At 41.0% G+C, this 15,790-nt stretch overlaps 2 protein-coding genes across 2 annotated transcripts in view; both read left to right on the top strand.

The window, feature by feature from the left end:
• Positions 1–1,064: 1,064 nt before the first annotated feature.
• Positions 1,065–3,555, top strand: LOC109468532 (nucleoid occlusion protein-like). Its single transcript, XM_019766775.1, has 6 exons — positions 1,065–1,072; positions 1,291–1,432; positions 1,899–2,066; positions 2,292–2,366; positions 2,873–2,953; positions 3,422–3,555. Exons 1-6 carry the CDS (start codon positions 1,065–1,067, stop codon positions 3,527–3,529), a joined length of 582 nt encoding a protein of 193 aa, XP_019622334.1. The 3' UTR covers positions 3,530–3,555.
• Positions 3,556–6,878: 3,323 nt separating this feature from the next.
• The window catches only part of LOC109468861 (RNA-binding protein with multiple splicing 2-like), a 143,118-nt gene continuing 134,206 nt past the window's right edge, over positions 6,879–15,790 (top strand). Inside the window, exon 1 of the mRNA XM_019767225.1 lies at positions 6,879–6,948. The gene's annotated coding sequence lies outside the window, so the exon portion shown is untranslated. The remainder of the gene's footprint in view (positions 6,949–15,790) is intronic.

Raw genomic sequence — 15,790 nt, forward strand, 5'->3', positions numbered from 1 at the left:
CTTTGTCACATTTTAAAGTAAGCAAATTTGTTTTTTCTTACACAGTTGACCAATCAGATAACACTTCTGAGGAGGAACCTGAGACAGAGAAGGAGGCTGACCAATCAGAGCAGAGCCTGGTGGGCCAGAGTGAGGCTGTGAGTGATCTTGTGACCAGGGTACTTGGGATGATGAAGATGCTGGAGAAAGCCAGCGACCTTGCACTGAGTGACCTTCAAACAGAGAAGTATGGCGGAATGTTTCTTATAATCCCAATGTTACTGAGTGACGCTTTTCTAGATTCCCTGGAAGATAGGCAAAAGTCCTTTGAAAATAAAATCACGATGCTGATTTTAAAATGTCATTGTTACTAGTTGACATCTTTCCAAAATTGCATACAGTACAACTTTGAGTATTCACTTATTGTAGGTTTTTAAGTTTAATCCTATAGGTTAGTATTAGCCACACTTTTGTTTCCATGTTTACCAAAAGAAAACATTGTTTTTGCTCTGTTTCCTCTTCCGCTCCGCACATAAGGTCATGTGACAGCTGTCACCATGGTAACTAGTGTTGGGTTACATCATGTTGTAATTTTATAGCAGGAGGGATTTAGACTCCTGCCACCATACGTTACTTGTATATGAATGTGTTTGAGTAAGACATTTGGTTCGTTATTCTGATTTGTTTACTAATTAGCCTGTTTGTGTTTGTCCTTAGTTTGACCTTGAAACGTAAGCTGGGTCGGATCCACCAGGACCACGATGATGCCATCCATGATGTGACCTCTGACCTCATGCAGTCAGAGCAAAGGTGAGAGGGCAAAGTTCATACTGTCACACATAAGTAGTTGATGACAAAGTTGGTGATATATGTATACCAAAAACAGTTTCAGAAAAGTTTACAAAGAATATACATAATTTTCTTGATTTGTAGCAAAGGAAACAAGAGTTTCTCTCTGGAGAAACTCGGAGTATTGTCTGTCCATTCGTTTCTATGTGCGGGACACAACACCAGCAACAGCTGCCTCTGTTCCGCGTGTATTGCACTGTTGCAATTTCAATAAATCAAATCAAAAATGACTGCAAATGCCTGTGTCAGTTTTTGTAGTCTGATACTTGTAAATAAGAAACAAAGAAAATACAAAGAAGTTCTCTCACCTGGAGCTTTGACCCGTTTAACTTGTAACTACCAACACACATGTACAGATGAACTTTCATGGCAGAAATCCTAGTAGTTCCACTCTGACAATTGCAAGTTTTTTTTCCTGAAAGCCTGAAAACTATGATGAGTTAAGTTTTACTTTGTCCCCAGGGAGGAGAAACTGCGGGTTGAGCTGAACCTGAAGCGGGAAGAACTGACAGCTGTACAGCAGGCACTGGAGTACAGCAAGGCCAAACTCACGCAGCTCTCGGACAACATGGGCTGTCTCAGCGACGCACAGCAGACGTGCAAGGTCAGTACACAGCTGTTGCCATGGTGATGTACAGGTGTACAGCTGTTGCCATGGTGATGTACAGGTGTACAGCTGTTGCCATGGTGATGTGTGCTGTTGCCATGGTGATGTGTGCTGTTGCCATGGTGAGGTGTGCTCTTGCCATGGTGAGGTGTGCTGTTGCCATGGAAGTATAGGCACATTGGAGAAATGTTTATTGTGGTTACTGTGGTGTTTGTATGTTTCCGAAAATAGTTTCATCAGGTTGGTAGAACATGGGATATCAGGATTTCCTTTTTCTCAGAGCTTCTGACTGAAGTTCTGCTTCCTGCTAACTCAGCAACTTATAGCAGTGAGAAGCAGAACTCCAGTCAGAAGCTCTGAGGAAGGTGTCTGATAGACACCGAAATGTAAGGAGGTAAGAAAAGTTTTGGTCGTGAAAAAAGCTTAAAGAAAGTCCCTGTATCCACTTGTTCCATGGTTACAGAAGCAGACAGCAGAACTGGAGAAACTCGGAGCGGCACTTCGCTCTCGAGAGGAGGAGAACCGACTGCTGAGGGAGGAGCTGGGGTCAGCGCTGGGTCAGAGGTCGTGCCCTGATGGTCAGAGGTCAGAGGCCACACTGGTGAAGGAGAGGATCTCACTGAAAGCAGAGGTGAGGAAAGGATTTTTTTCATGGGGAAAGGGGGTCAGAACAATTTATTGTACAAAATGTATATGGATTCATTTGTTGGTATTCTTCTCTTGTTTCTTTAGGTCCCTTTTTTGGTGGGAAGGTTTCTTCTCAAGACCCTGATATTTTAGTTAGATTTAGCATACAGTAGGCTCTTTAGTTATGTGCTCTTGGAATGTGTTTTCTACTTGCATCTGTCCCCTACAGGTGAGCGACCTGAGGCTGAAGCTGATGGATAAAGAAGAGGAGATGACCCAGGTCCTCGCTACCGCAAATAGACGGGTAAACAATTTATTCAGTGACCAACCTGATGAAACTAATCCGAAATGTTTTGACACTTGAATTGTATAGTCCAGGACATAATGTCCAGTACAACATAGATGTAGATCTTACCGTAGTGTAACCCTCAGTCTATGAGTGTTATTAAAATAAAGTTTTCTCTCTCTCTCTAACCTCCTATGATCAACATCTGTCTACTAGTACTACTACTACTACTATCCTGGTTTAGATTATACTGCTGCCGGTTTCCCTGTCCCAGGGGTGGGCAGCAGTCGGCTGTTCTGGACACCACGCCTCCAGCTAGCTCTGTCCTGTGGGTCTGTGCTGGACAGACCACACTCCTTGATATCCTTCTGGATACACTCCACCAGTACAAATACATTTTGACTATTGCATTGTTTACTCCTTAGATTTAATGCCCTTAGCCTAAAATTTTGGTTCTTGATGAGTGTGATCACAAAACCATTTTTCTCTCCCTCTAACCTCATGCGATTGATGTTTGACTACAGATGAAGGCCCACGAAGACAACCAACAGAAGGCAGAGACAGAAGTCTGTCGCCTGGACAACATCATAGAAGTCATCAGAAAGGTGAGGACTGTGCACAACTGCCCTCTAGCAGTTTACTTGTAAACTGCAACCTTTCTTGTATTGTTGATGATCAACACAAAAGTTTGTGGAACTTCATTTTACTGTTATTCTCTGGTAAAAAGCAAACATTTTCTTTGAAATAAAGTCAAACCTGCTCAAGACTGGTAACCAATAAATTCTGTATGATGTGGTGAAAATATTCAAGTGTGGAAAAGGCCTTAAACAGGTTTGACCATACATATAGTTGTTTTTTGACAACTATTCAGCCCTGCCATCTAGTGGTTTTGTCTGGAACTACAGTCTCCTGTGTGTTTCTCTTGCAGACCCTCCACAAGCACAAAAAGCTTACAGAATGTCATTTTACTGTTATTTACTTTGAAAGACATGTAGTCCTTTTTGGAGACTATTCAGTGATGCCATCTAGTGGTTTTGTCTGAACCTACAGTCTTCTTTATGTTTCTCTTTCAGACCCTCCACAAGCACAAAGACATTGTGGGAACGTGTGATGAACTGACAGAACTTCTACGGGACTTAGACGGGGACGAAAACTCTGAGGAAACCATCCTTTATGTATAAAGCTGTGAGATTCTATTGATAGATATACGTTCGGTTTTCGAGGATCAGTTTGTTATACCAGTATTTCTACTACCAGGAGACTTCTTTAAGCTAAGACAAATATGGTACAACTTCAAGTTTGTTCGTTTCTTGTACAGAATTTGTTAATGGAAAGACTCGTGATGCCTCTGTGTTATTTTTTGTAATCTTGTTAGATAGTGAGATTTTCTAAGATACTTCTTTATGGCAAGACAAAAATATGATACAACTTCATGTTTGTTCAGTTCTTGTACTACATGTACAGCATTGTTAAAGAAAAGACTCCTGATTCCACTGTGTTATTTTTGTAATCTAACACACTAGTTAAACTGAATAGCGGATATTTAGCCTGACCACATCACCCTATAGGAGGAAGGGACCAATAATCTCCTAGGTGCCAGACTAGTGGTAAGTTTAGTTTTACTTACAATTCAGCCATTGGTTGTGTTTGTTGGAGTTAGAATTGACAAACAAGAATTGTGTATTGTGTAAGGCAAGCTTCAATTCCAGTTGTTAAAAAGAAGAAAAAAATGATACAGTTTTACTTTCAATGTATGTAAGAATATAGAATCTGTCTTGCTTTGCTATCATAAATCAGGAAATGTTCATGTGTAGGTCTAAGAACTTTGTATGTTTGAAAACTTTTGTACATGCTTTTGTATTTTGTCAACTGACTAAACGGTATACTTATGTTATACACATATAAATCTTTAAAATATACAGACTTTTTATTTGTATGTTTGTTTGTTTGTTGGCATACTTTGTACCACACCAGTTCTGTACAGTAAGTACATACAAGCTGCGTAAAACCGGACTGTAAGGTTTAAACCACTCACACTAGGAAGGATCCCTACTCTTTTGAATATAAGTATGGTGGGTTCTTAAATGTGCTTGCAGTATTTTCCAAGAACTATAATCATAGAGTGAAACTCGTTGCCACCAAGCACAGTTGGGGCATCATCACTAGAAAGGTTTAAACAACTCCTGCAATCAAATGTGCAAAGATTGAGTGTAACAAGTCGATCTGTGTAATGTAGCCAGCTGCCACCGTGCCGCATGCCTGCGAAGCTGGTTTGTTGCGCAAAAGAGTGGTTATACTGGCTATACTGATACAGAAATTGACGTTAGCCTAGAATTATAGTCAGGTTGGTCTCATGCCATCCTCCATACATAATGGTTTATCCCTTCTCTACCTTGTAGCCCCCTGAACAGTAATGGTTTGCCCCCTGTAAAAGTTTATTAGCGCCTGCAGGTCGGAAGTGCCAACAGTAGGGCACGGAATGTGGCTGCCGCGGGCACCTAAATAATTAAAGACCCGCTTCGTTATGTCAGGACTAATTAGTCCTGATGGGGTATTCTGCTGTCTGAATTGACAAGGGGGTGGGGGGCTAAGACCTGCGCTTTTAGTTATATTTAATTGTCTACATTTGTCTGCCTTATGTTGTGTGCTTAGGTTGTTTACATACATTTGCTATTTCCATGTAGCCTCTACCAGGCACCGCGAATCGCTGGAAAGATAGTAGAAATTGACCAAAATAAAGGGATAATTTACCAGAGAAATATCCGGCCAGAGTGAAGATCCAATTTCTACTATTAGGATCTGCTTGGAGATTATTCAAGCAATATAAATTTATACTCTCTTGATATTATTTCCTTTTCCACAATTATACAGTCAAATGGCTCACAATTCATTGCAAACATACATGCAGAAACACACACACACATGGCTTAAAAAGTTAAAGCACACTAGGCAAAATTAAACTGAAAACCCTGTACTGAAGACTAAAACATCTTAATCTGTCCTTTTCCATCATCGCATCTTCCCAGAGGGTCTCCTGGGGTTTTAGAGAATCTTTCATATTGATAAGGACATCCCTAAACCCCTCCCATACACACCTGTATCCATGTAAATCTCTGCCTATTGTTTGCTCTTCGTTTGATGGATGTTACATTTTATAGATACACGGAAGAAACGCAGGGCAATCACAATACATACGGATACACGAATAGGACATGAAACACAAAAACGTAAAACTAAGCCTGCATTTGACTATTGTACTTTAATAATGGTTTATTTATTTATATGTTATATTATATATTATACTTGTACATGTTATGTCAGTTGAGTATGCACTACTGGTCAAGAAATGATAAGATAAACTTTTCTTTGAAAAAAATACAAACATCTGGTCTGTGAAACAAAGGCATTTTTAAAGTAATTATGACATTTTTTCTGTCAATTTTGTGCTGGTTTAGAAATTTAATCATGGTTCCCATCGCTAGCCAAACCATTTAGGTTTCAGCACCAAAGGAATTCCAAAAAAGCAATCACAGCTACGCCATTTTTATATCTAAAGCCACAAGACAAAGGTGTATGCCACTTAAATGAACTTGTTTTTCTGCATTTTTTTTATATTTTGATTACGTTTGGTGTGTGTTGTATACGTATGATTGTTTTCTTTTATGTATCGGTATAAATACAGATATTTGTAGGACCACATAGGAAGAATAACAAACCGTGTAAACTGAAGCTATAATTGTTCACAAAAATAAAGTCAAAACAAACCCAAACTTTTACAATAACCCCCTTTATTACTCTTAAACATTGCATTATTGTTGAGTCTGGACTATAATGTTGTTGTACGGAGAAAATTGAAAGGCCAATTAATGGAGTTTGTATAAAGACTCTCCAACAATGGAGGACTGTTTGGCCAGTAATAAATTTAAAATTATTTCAATCTGTCCCTGGAGATTTCTGACGTCACAGATACGATGAAAAAAGGGACCAATTCAACTTCACAACTTTTTCACCAGAGATATTTTTGATACATCAGGAAAGCTTTGGTAAATTGGTAATAGTTTGTGTCTTTTCATCAACGGTGAAGGTTAGACATCCAGGTAATAAGATACAAAAAAAACAGTAAATGAGTTACTCAAGCAACTGGATATGATTTTGGAAACGGTCAGAGGTTTCAAATAGCATCCACTACCTTTCGTCGTGTACGAATCATATTTATATGCATATCAATCAATAGTTCGTACTTATAAACCTGCCTTTCTGTCAACTCTCCAGTGTCACTGACGAAAGGTAGTGGATGCTACCTGAAACGTCTGACTGTTTCCAAAATCATATCCAGTTGCTTGAGTACTAGTAACTGTTTTTTTTTTTTTTTTTTGCGCAAAAGGCAAAATCCTTTATTTAACAGTATCTAGTTAATATAGTGCTGAATATTGTTTTGAAGACACTTTGAGGTTGTGGCCGGTCCCTGGTGACGTCATGACCAATCCTTAGAGAGCCATCATCTAACCAGACCAGACCAGTCTCTTTCCAACTCTCTTCGACTCAAGACTCTCCTCCAAGTCTCCTTCCCAGACTCAAGACGCCAGCGAGACCACTCAAGGTATGTCTTGACCTTGAAAACATCTTACAGAGTTACGTTGGTGAAGGTTAGACATCCAGGTAATAAGATACGCCAAAAAAACAGTTACTCAAGCAACTGGATATGATTTTGGAAACCGTCAGACGTTTCAGGTAGCATCCACTACCTTTCATCAGTGAGTGACACTTGCTACGTGAAACGTCTGACCGTTTCCAAAACCATATCCAGTTGCTCGAGTAACTGTTGTTGTTTTTTTCGTATCTTACAGACTTCCTTAAGAACCATACCGTATAATCCTGTGAACTGAATGATACTTAGTAAGTTTTCTGCATGTAAAAAAATCAGTTTTTTCAATGTTGTGCTACAGACACTTTGCGAACGGTAAAAGGGGAAACTTCTAGCTCCAAATACCGTATAATCATTATCATTAGCATACCTTGCTCATTGTTAATTGCCGATATGCTATTTGTTTGTCTGTAACTTTTTGTATCAATGCATTTCACACATACACTGTGATACAGATACAGATTTCTTCACATACACACGCACTCAGTCTCCTCAGCTAGTTGTGCGGTTTTGGCTTGTACTTGCTCGTCGCGTCTTTCCCCTGGTTTTGAGTGTTTTCGCAAAAAACAGCAACCATTTTGGCCCCAGAACCTGTTATTAAGACTCTGTGACTGACATGTCGATCGGGGGAAAAGATCGCAGCGTTTCCCCAACTCTACTTTGCTTCTCTAGCAGCGCGAATTTCGCCCTTTTTTCTGTATGAAGCCATTTTGTGGGTTAGGGTTAAGATCTCTGACGTATCCAGAACCCTGCCTATATACAGAATGTAGTTCTATCTAACATATTTGACAACTCTGTTTTCGTTCTTAAGAGAACGAGTTTTACGTCGGTAAACACTCCAGTGTCTGGATAAACTCACGGCACACCAGTACGCCACACACGAGTTCCAGCCCGCTACTTAAGTCTCCTTCAAGTAGCCTCCATAGCATGCCAAAAACTGGGGGTTTTGGGGGTCTTTGGGAGCTTTTATGTGCTATTTTCTGATTGCATATAGACAACGTAGCCGGCCTGGTTGAATTACCCCCGTTTTTAGAACTGGGCTAATCAGAAAACAGCCGAAGACCACCAAACCCCCAGTTCTATAAGCCTGCTACGGAGGCTAATCAGAAAACAGCCGAAGACCACCAAACCCCCAGTTCTATAAGCCTGCTACGGTGGCTACCTTCAAGTGTCTCAAGACATAAACCAAACGCCTTGAGCTGAGGAAGACATCTTGAGATTGTCGCTGAGACGCTGACGCAAGTGTGCAGCCGTCTTGGCGCGTGGAAGACGTGTGTGTGACATGTGAAGTCCTTAAAGACACCGCCCGGAAAACACTTAAGAAAAACGCGCTCGCTTAAGAAGGTTAGCCTCTACCAGGCTTCGGGAGGCGGCTGGAAAGAGTAGAATTGGTCAAATAGAGAGATAACATGCCAGGGGAGTTGGTCCGCTAGAGAGTACATTTTGCCGTAGCCTCTACCAGGCTTCGGGAGGCGGGTGGAAAGAGCTAGTAGAAAATGGATAGAACTTGATTGAATAGAGATTGGGATTGAATAACCCTCTTAGATATCAATTAACGACACTTATAGTTAAACGTGTAAAGGATGGGTGTGACTCTGGTTATTTCGCTTTGATATAGCCAGTCACCGCCCTAAATTGGCTTCAACAGTCTCTTTAAGCTTTGGGTTGCTGGGGAAACGGTAGAATTTGGCAAAACGTGATAGAAATTGGATTTCTAGCCCTTTCGGGCCACTTTCCACCTTTTTTTCAAAATCCGTACATCTTGCGTTTTTTTTTTGTATTTGCGTTAGGCTCCATGTTCTGATTTCTATTTTATCACAGCAAACCAAGAGACGTAACAACACCCTCGTAAGTACTAACAAAACCAAAAAAAAAGTCAAACCTAATCATTCCCTAAAATACACACAATCTCTCCCAACCCTTCGTACCAGTATCCCGCTCGTACATTCCATTAGACCCGTTTCTCGCCCAATTAAATCGCCAGTTTAGCTTTAAAAACCCCGATCCAAATCAGCCCTGACAGTTAAGCACCTTTAATCCGTCTCCTAGCAAACGTTGCCAGGTAACGGCCCCACCTGCACACCTGTCTGTCTCACCTGAGTGAGCCTAGTGTTTGACGGGCTTTGTTCTCACTGCTATGGATGTATGGAACTGCAGGTGTGGTATTGAAATTTCTGACATAAATAATATACATAAATCGATAAAGAAAGAAGAAATTCAAAGGAAAGAGAATTTCTCAAACAAAGAAGAAAAGAAAACGGGGGGTACGGCAATTGTGTATTGAAATTTCTGACAATAAAATACATAAATTGGTAATAAAAAAGAAAATTAAGAGAAAAAAGAAAATAGCAAGGAAAAAACAAATAAAGCAAAAAGGAAAGAACGAACTAAGCTAGCATTTCACCAACGATAGAATTGAAAACAAAACCCTAAACCTTAGAATTCCACTAATGATTGTAAAAAAAAAGGCATTGTTCTCACTGCTGTGGATGTATGGAACTGCAGGTGGGGTATTGAAATTTCTGACATAAATAATATACATAAATCGGTAAAGAAAGAACAAAAGAAGGCAAAATATTTTATCTGGCATAAATAAGATACATAAATCGGTAAAGAAAGAACAAAAGAAGGCACGGGTCACAATTGTTATTAACAATGCGTAGCGGCTGCCAATAATCATACACTGTAGGGCTGGGCAGTAACGGAGAAGAAGAAAAAGCAAAATATCTTATTTGACATAATTAAATACATAAATCGGTAAAGAACAAAAGAACGTGAATTTTTAAAACAAAAGGGAAGGGAAAAATGAGGGCAAAACAAGTGCATGTACAACTTGCAGGTTGTCCTCCCATGCACTTTGCATGATATCATGTCAAAACATGTAGGAATGTTTGAACATTGTCTGACATGTTCGTGAGTTTGTCATATTTTGACATCTCGTGAGAGGACACGAGATTTATAACTGGTCTTTTGTTCCGCATAAAAACTACCGGAATGTTGGCATCACGGTACAATAGACATCACTGACACACATATAACGGTTATGATGGGTTATGACATATAGGGTTATAGATGGCGTTTTAAATTGCAACGCATTGTCATGTATACAAACTACTGGGACTTATTTCACGTACTTAGTTATACTTCTCATTTTAACCGTTGAGGTGAAGCTAGTACTAAGAGCAGTATTGTGTTTTATGTATCCTTTGTAAAGTTTCTGTATCTTAACTTTATAATCATAATCGGTGCAATAGTGTACACTCTTGTGTTCTCTTCAAGAAATTTTCATTTATTTGCAATTCAGTGACTTGTTCACTGCAAAAGATCAATAAACAATTCTTGAGTAAAAAAATGATATGGTTTAACAAAGGGAGAGACAGAGAGAGAACCTAGCTCTTCCCACATGACCTCAATACAAACCAGCCTGCATGTCGATATAAACCCATAAACCTCTCATGAATAAACGAGACTCAAATATTGAAACTCCGGACGACAAATTTGCGTGCAGATTAAAGTGATCCTGTCTGAATCCCTCCCCAGAGACATACATGTATCATCTTAAGTACGACTGACCGATAGAGGAACAATGAAAACAGACAACCGGACAATAGAACAGGCTTTAGACGTGAAGGCTTGTATCTCACTGTGATATATACTATCGCTGTGGTAATAGATGGAGAAATTACGTGATGTTTGCAACAAAACAAAGTAGCCGGAAACACGTTAACCTTTAGACATTTTCTGTATTATTTGTTTAGGAATTAGCTACCCAATTTGAGCAAATTCTACCTTTCTCTGTATATAAATGTGGAGCAGTATCTACGAGTACACTCTGAAATGAACAGTCTTGAAAATGTATATCTCGTTTATTCATGACAGGTTTATGGGTTTATATCGGCGTGCAGGCTGCTTTTTATTCAGGTCATGGGGGAGAGGTACTCTTTCTGTCTTTCTCTCTATCCATCTATCTATCTCTCAGGCTTTCTCTCATTCTCTCTCCTCCTCTCTCCCTCTGTCTGTCTGTCTTTTTCCCCTCTCTATGTCTGTCTATATTTCTCTCTGTCTCTCTCTGTCTCTCTCTCTGTGTCTCTGTCCCTCCTCTCTCTGTCTCTCCCTCCCTCTCTCTGTTCCTCTCTCCCCTCCCTCTCCCTCGGTCTCTCTCTCCCTCTCTCTCCCTCTCGCTCTTTCTCTCTCTCTTTCTCTCTCCGCCACTCTTCAGGCGTACTTACGATCGATGATACATGAGGGTCCCTATGGGGGGATTCATACCGGATCAGTTTAATAGCGTGGCGAATCCGCGGTGCCATCCCCACTGACCGTCCATTCTGTTACATGGCTAAATGATTACAATCCCCGGTGTGACAGATCACGACACGGCTACAGTGTAGCAAAGATGTTCCCTGTATAATAGACATCTGAATTGTAGCGAGTTTCCTGGAAGATTGCTACATGACTTATGGACACATGTCCCCGGTGTGACAGATCACGGCACGGCTACAGTGTAGCAAGCATGTTCCTATAAAACCAGCTTACTTGTAGCAAGTGTAGAACATCCTTACTTGTAGCGAGTTGACCGGAGGTTCCCTACATGACTGATGGGGATGTTACCCCGGTGTGACAGGTCACGGCACGGCTGTGTTACACCTTTGTTGCTACATTGTATCGCCGCACGCGACTCACACCGCTACATCAGCTACATTAGCTACATTTCCTCTCCGTGACAGGTGCATGTTTGCTACTTTCCGTAGCTGTGCGTCTTTTCAATCGTGTGGACGTTTTTCAAATGGTGAATCTTATTTTGAACAAATGTATCTTATTTTTTCACATTTAGCAAATTTAAAGCAGAACAGAAATACATTTTCTCTCCGTGACAGGTGTATATTCGCTACTTTCTGTGGGTAGTTTCCATCGTGTTAACTTTTTCGAATGGTGGCTTTTATTTTTGAACAAGTTTAGCTTTTTTTCACATCTAGCGAAGCAAAACAAAAATAAACGGTGTTGCAAGCAATGGTTAACAAAATAACTATTATTTTTCAGTGATATGCAATGTAGAAAAATGTAGAAAAGCGATTCCAAAGGCTACAAAACTCGCGTTTTATTAATATGCAGATGAGAAATATATAGGGTCACCATGTCTCATTAAAAATGATCGATTATCAGATTGCTGTTGTACTCAATTATCCAGACATCCATGCAATCAGTACAAACGCGAGATTGATGCGAGTTTATGACAGATAACCGTAAACACATGCAGTAATCGATCATTATGTTTACCGGAGGAAAACATATTGTTTTTGCTCAGTTTCTTCTTCTTCTTCTCCTTCTCCAAACAATGACCTCAATGGCCTGAACCAATGTTGTGTCTGTTACTAGAGGGACAGACAGACACACACACACGCACGCACGCACACAGGAAAGCCTCTGAAAACATAACCTTCTTGGCGAAGGTAACAAACAAACACGGGAAAACAAAACCTCTGCACATGTCGGTAAGAACACCGTACCCTGAGGGTAGTTTTGTTGCTCTAATGAGTCCCTTTGTAGGTCTCCTTACATATTCACCGGTTCGCTGACTGAGAAAGAGTTGTAGCCTCCGGGTTCTGAGGTGTTACTGAATTCAGTAACAACGTTTCAATTAGAGAGGAACTACCGAAAACAGAACTGGGGCGTGTTTGGTTCTCACGGTGAAATTATAATCTCCGAGCAGATCTTTCGGTGGTTGAAAAAGACGGTTAGCCTCTACCAGGCACCGCGGATCGCTGGGAAAATAGTAGAAATTGGCCGAAATAAAGGGATAGTGGGTCGCAAATTGGATCTTCTATGGCCCGGGACCTTCTCTGGTATACTATATAATAATCAAGGAAACAAGCAAGCAAGTTCTTATATAGTTTGTTGTTATTTTTTTCTTACTTTAATACATAGTTGTCCTGGTCTAGTACACAATTATGTAGTCTTCACCAGACTCCTTTGCAGGCTGAATAAATAGTAGAAATCGGCCTAAAAAGAATGTAGCTGGCCAGGGGAGTTGGCTGGTCCACTTTGCCTTGCCAGCTACGTCCTTTTTAGGCCAATTTCAACTAATTATTCCACCTGAAAAAGAGACTATTACACTAGAAAATCGGTCCTTAAAGGCGGTTGTTAAGTGTTGACCTAAAATTCATGTTCCCATTCTTGAGAAACGTCGGCTTCTAAACAAGACAGTCTTATTATAGATCTAAGACCTTTCAGCGTACATCAAAAGCGCGGCTTGCGGCTTGTAATTGTAGCAAAATTGTAGCCAAATGACATCATGTAGCCTCGGGCGGGTTTGCCACATCATTACGCCTTGTCGCCCCCCAAATGTGGCGAAATGACCCCGTCCGGTTGTCAGCTGCTACATTTTGCCTGCGGGCATGGAGGCAACCATTGTTTCAAGAGGGGAGTTTCTTGTACATTCTCAATATTCGAAAAAAAGGGGTTCAAGTTCGATTCTAGTCGTTCATGAGCGCTGTGTAGTCGAACCTGTTGTTCTGCAATTCGTCGCCAGAGGCCGCTTTTGTGCAACTTGTGCGCCCACCTGTCCAATGCAAAGTACAGTATTATACCATCATCCATGCATTAACAAAGAGGTGTACTATCCAAGCAGAGGTTAGGGGCCTGTTTTAAACGTTGTACTCGGTTAACAAACCGAACTTGTACGAAATACAAAATGAATCTAGGTACTGAATAGATTCTCAGTAAATAATTTTAAAATTCTTAACACTGTGCACCGGAGCTAGGTGGTACTGGTTCACTGCGCCACAACATAGATACGTTTATTGAAATTTCTTCCCCAAAGGACTATTGCAAAAAGAAGCACTTATCTTCCTCAAAGGTTCATAAAAAAAAAAGATTTTTTTGAAGACGACTTTGGATCTCTTCCTCGCCATGACAACCCACGGCTGTCCTGTTTTACTTTGGATGTTGATTGTATATAGTGTTTTGTATAATTGTCCTGATGTATAATTGTCTTGATGAAGACTTTGTAAACATTGGAGCACAATTCAGGGGGGCTTTTGTACGATTTGTGTGGAGTTGAATAAATTGAAATTGACCGAGACCCCGACACGCCCCCCCCCTCTCAGGCCTTCATGTCTTCCCAGTTCCTGTCAGCCGCAGACGACACTTTGCACCCCGCCGTCCTCGACATGCCTGGTTCCCATGACAACCGCCGAACCGCCCCTGGCCAAGTTCACTGCCGCTATCTTGAGACGCTGCAGCTGGGCACAAGGAGGGGACCGTCCGTTTTACACGGGACCATCCGTTATACACTGCGTTATACACCGTTACACACCGTTATACGGTCTTGGGTGGTTTCTCTTCATCTTCTTCCTTCCTTCCTTCATTTCTTCCGTTTTCTAGAGTCTTAGATGGTTTCGGTTTTCCAGTTTTCTTTTGATCCTCCTCCTGACTGCTCTTTCCATCCTTCTTTCAACATCTTTTTCTCTTCATCTTCTTCCTCCTTTCCTTCATTCCATTTCTTTAGTCTTAGATGGTTTTCAGTTTGAACGTTTTCAGTTTTAAGGTTCTCCCTTTTCTTTCCATCCTTCTTTCAATAGCTTTCTTTCTCTTCATCTTTCCTTCTTTTCTGCCGTTTTCATTAGTGTTTGCTACATGTTTTTGCCACCCTCCTTCAGTTCTTATCTCTTTCTTTTCTATTTTATCTCATTCTTGCCTCCCGACGCCTGTCAGACATCTCAAGAACACCTACCGAGTGGAACACGCGTATCTCGTGCCAGACTGCTGTTATCTGGTGAATTTGAGTTTGACTGCGCACTTACTTGTCTGTTCTGTTTCGCCTTTTAAAACTTGTATCTAGTGCGAATACAACTGGGCAAGATGGTTAGACAGAAAGTATGTTTGTATTTGTTGAAAAATCGTTTTTATCTTAGTAATTCGTTTGGATTCGGTATCTATTCTATGGAAAGGGGATGGGTAATAAAACGTATATGTTTGCGGGGGTAATCTCCAAGCAGATCCTAGGGTGACAAAAGAAAGCATCAAATTGGCCAGGCAGTATCCATTCGCCAGAGAAGGTCCATGACTCCATGTACCTCTGTATCTTGTTTTTCCCTTCCACAGACCCGTGGATATCAGTTATCACTGACACGTAACTTACATTCCGGAATGTTCAACAAAACGGCTGAAAATATGCAAACAAATAACAAGCAGATAAGATACGGCAAGGAGACGGGGAGACTTGTCAGTGTTTCCGGGGTTGAAAATCTTGCAAAAGTTTTATGATAAAATCAGGCTTTTCTGACGTGGGTGGTGTGACTGAGGGTCTACATTGTACAAGCTTGTCAGACTTGTATCTGTATAGCCAGTAGAACCGCCCTTCGGCATAACACACCAGCTTCACAGGCACGCGGCGCGGCGGCAGCTGTCTACATTACACTGAACGACGTGTTACACTCACTCTTTGCACGTTTAATTGCAGTTGTTTAAAGCTTTCTATCCGTCCGTCCATCCATTCTTTCATCTATCTATCCATCCATCCATCCATCCGTCCGTCCGTCCATCCATCCATTCACCCTCCGAACGACGTGTTACACTCAATCTTTGCACATTTAATTACCTTCGCCAAGAAGGTTATGTTTTCAGTAGCGTTTGTCTGTGTGTGGGTGTGTTTGTGTGTGTGTGGTTTAGCAAGATAACTCGAGAAGCAGTGGATGGATTGGAATGAAACTTGGTAGGTGGGTAGGTCTTCATGAGACCTAGAAATGATTAGATTTTGGGCCCCCTGACGGCTTTCCTAGGTACTGCAGCAGAACTTCCG

The sequence above is a fragment of the Branchiostoma belcheri genome, unplaced genomic scaffold, assembly GCF_001625305.1.
Source record: "Branchiostoma belcheri isolate BF01 breed outbred unplaced genomic scaffold, Haploidv18h27 scaffold2, whole genome shotgun sequence".
NCBI lineage: Eukaryota > Metazoa > Chordata > Leptocardii > Amphioxiformes > Branchiostomatidae > Branchiostoma > Branchiostoma belcheri.

Excerpts from the sequence above, each read along its gene's own strand:
- LOC109468532 (XM_019766775.1), top strand. Across the intron at positions 2,067-2,291 it reads GGATCTCACTGAAAGCAGAG|GTGAGCGACCTGAGGCTGAA; the intron begins GTGAGGAAAGGA and ends TGTCCCCTACAG. Across the intron at positions 2,367-2,872 it reads TCGCTACCGCAAATAGACGG|ATGAAGGCCCACGAAGACAA; the intron begins GTAAACAATTTA and ends GTTTGACTACAG.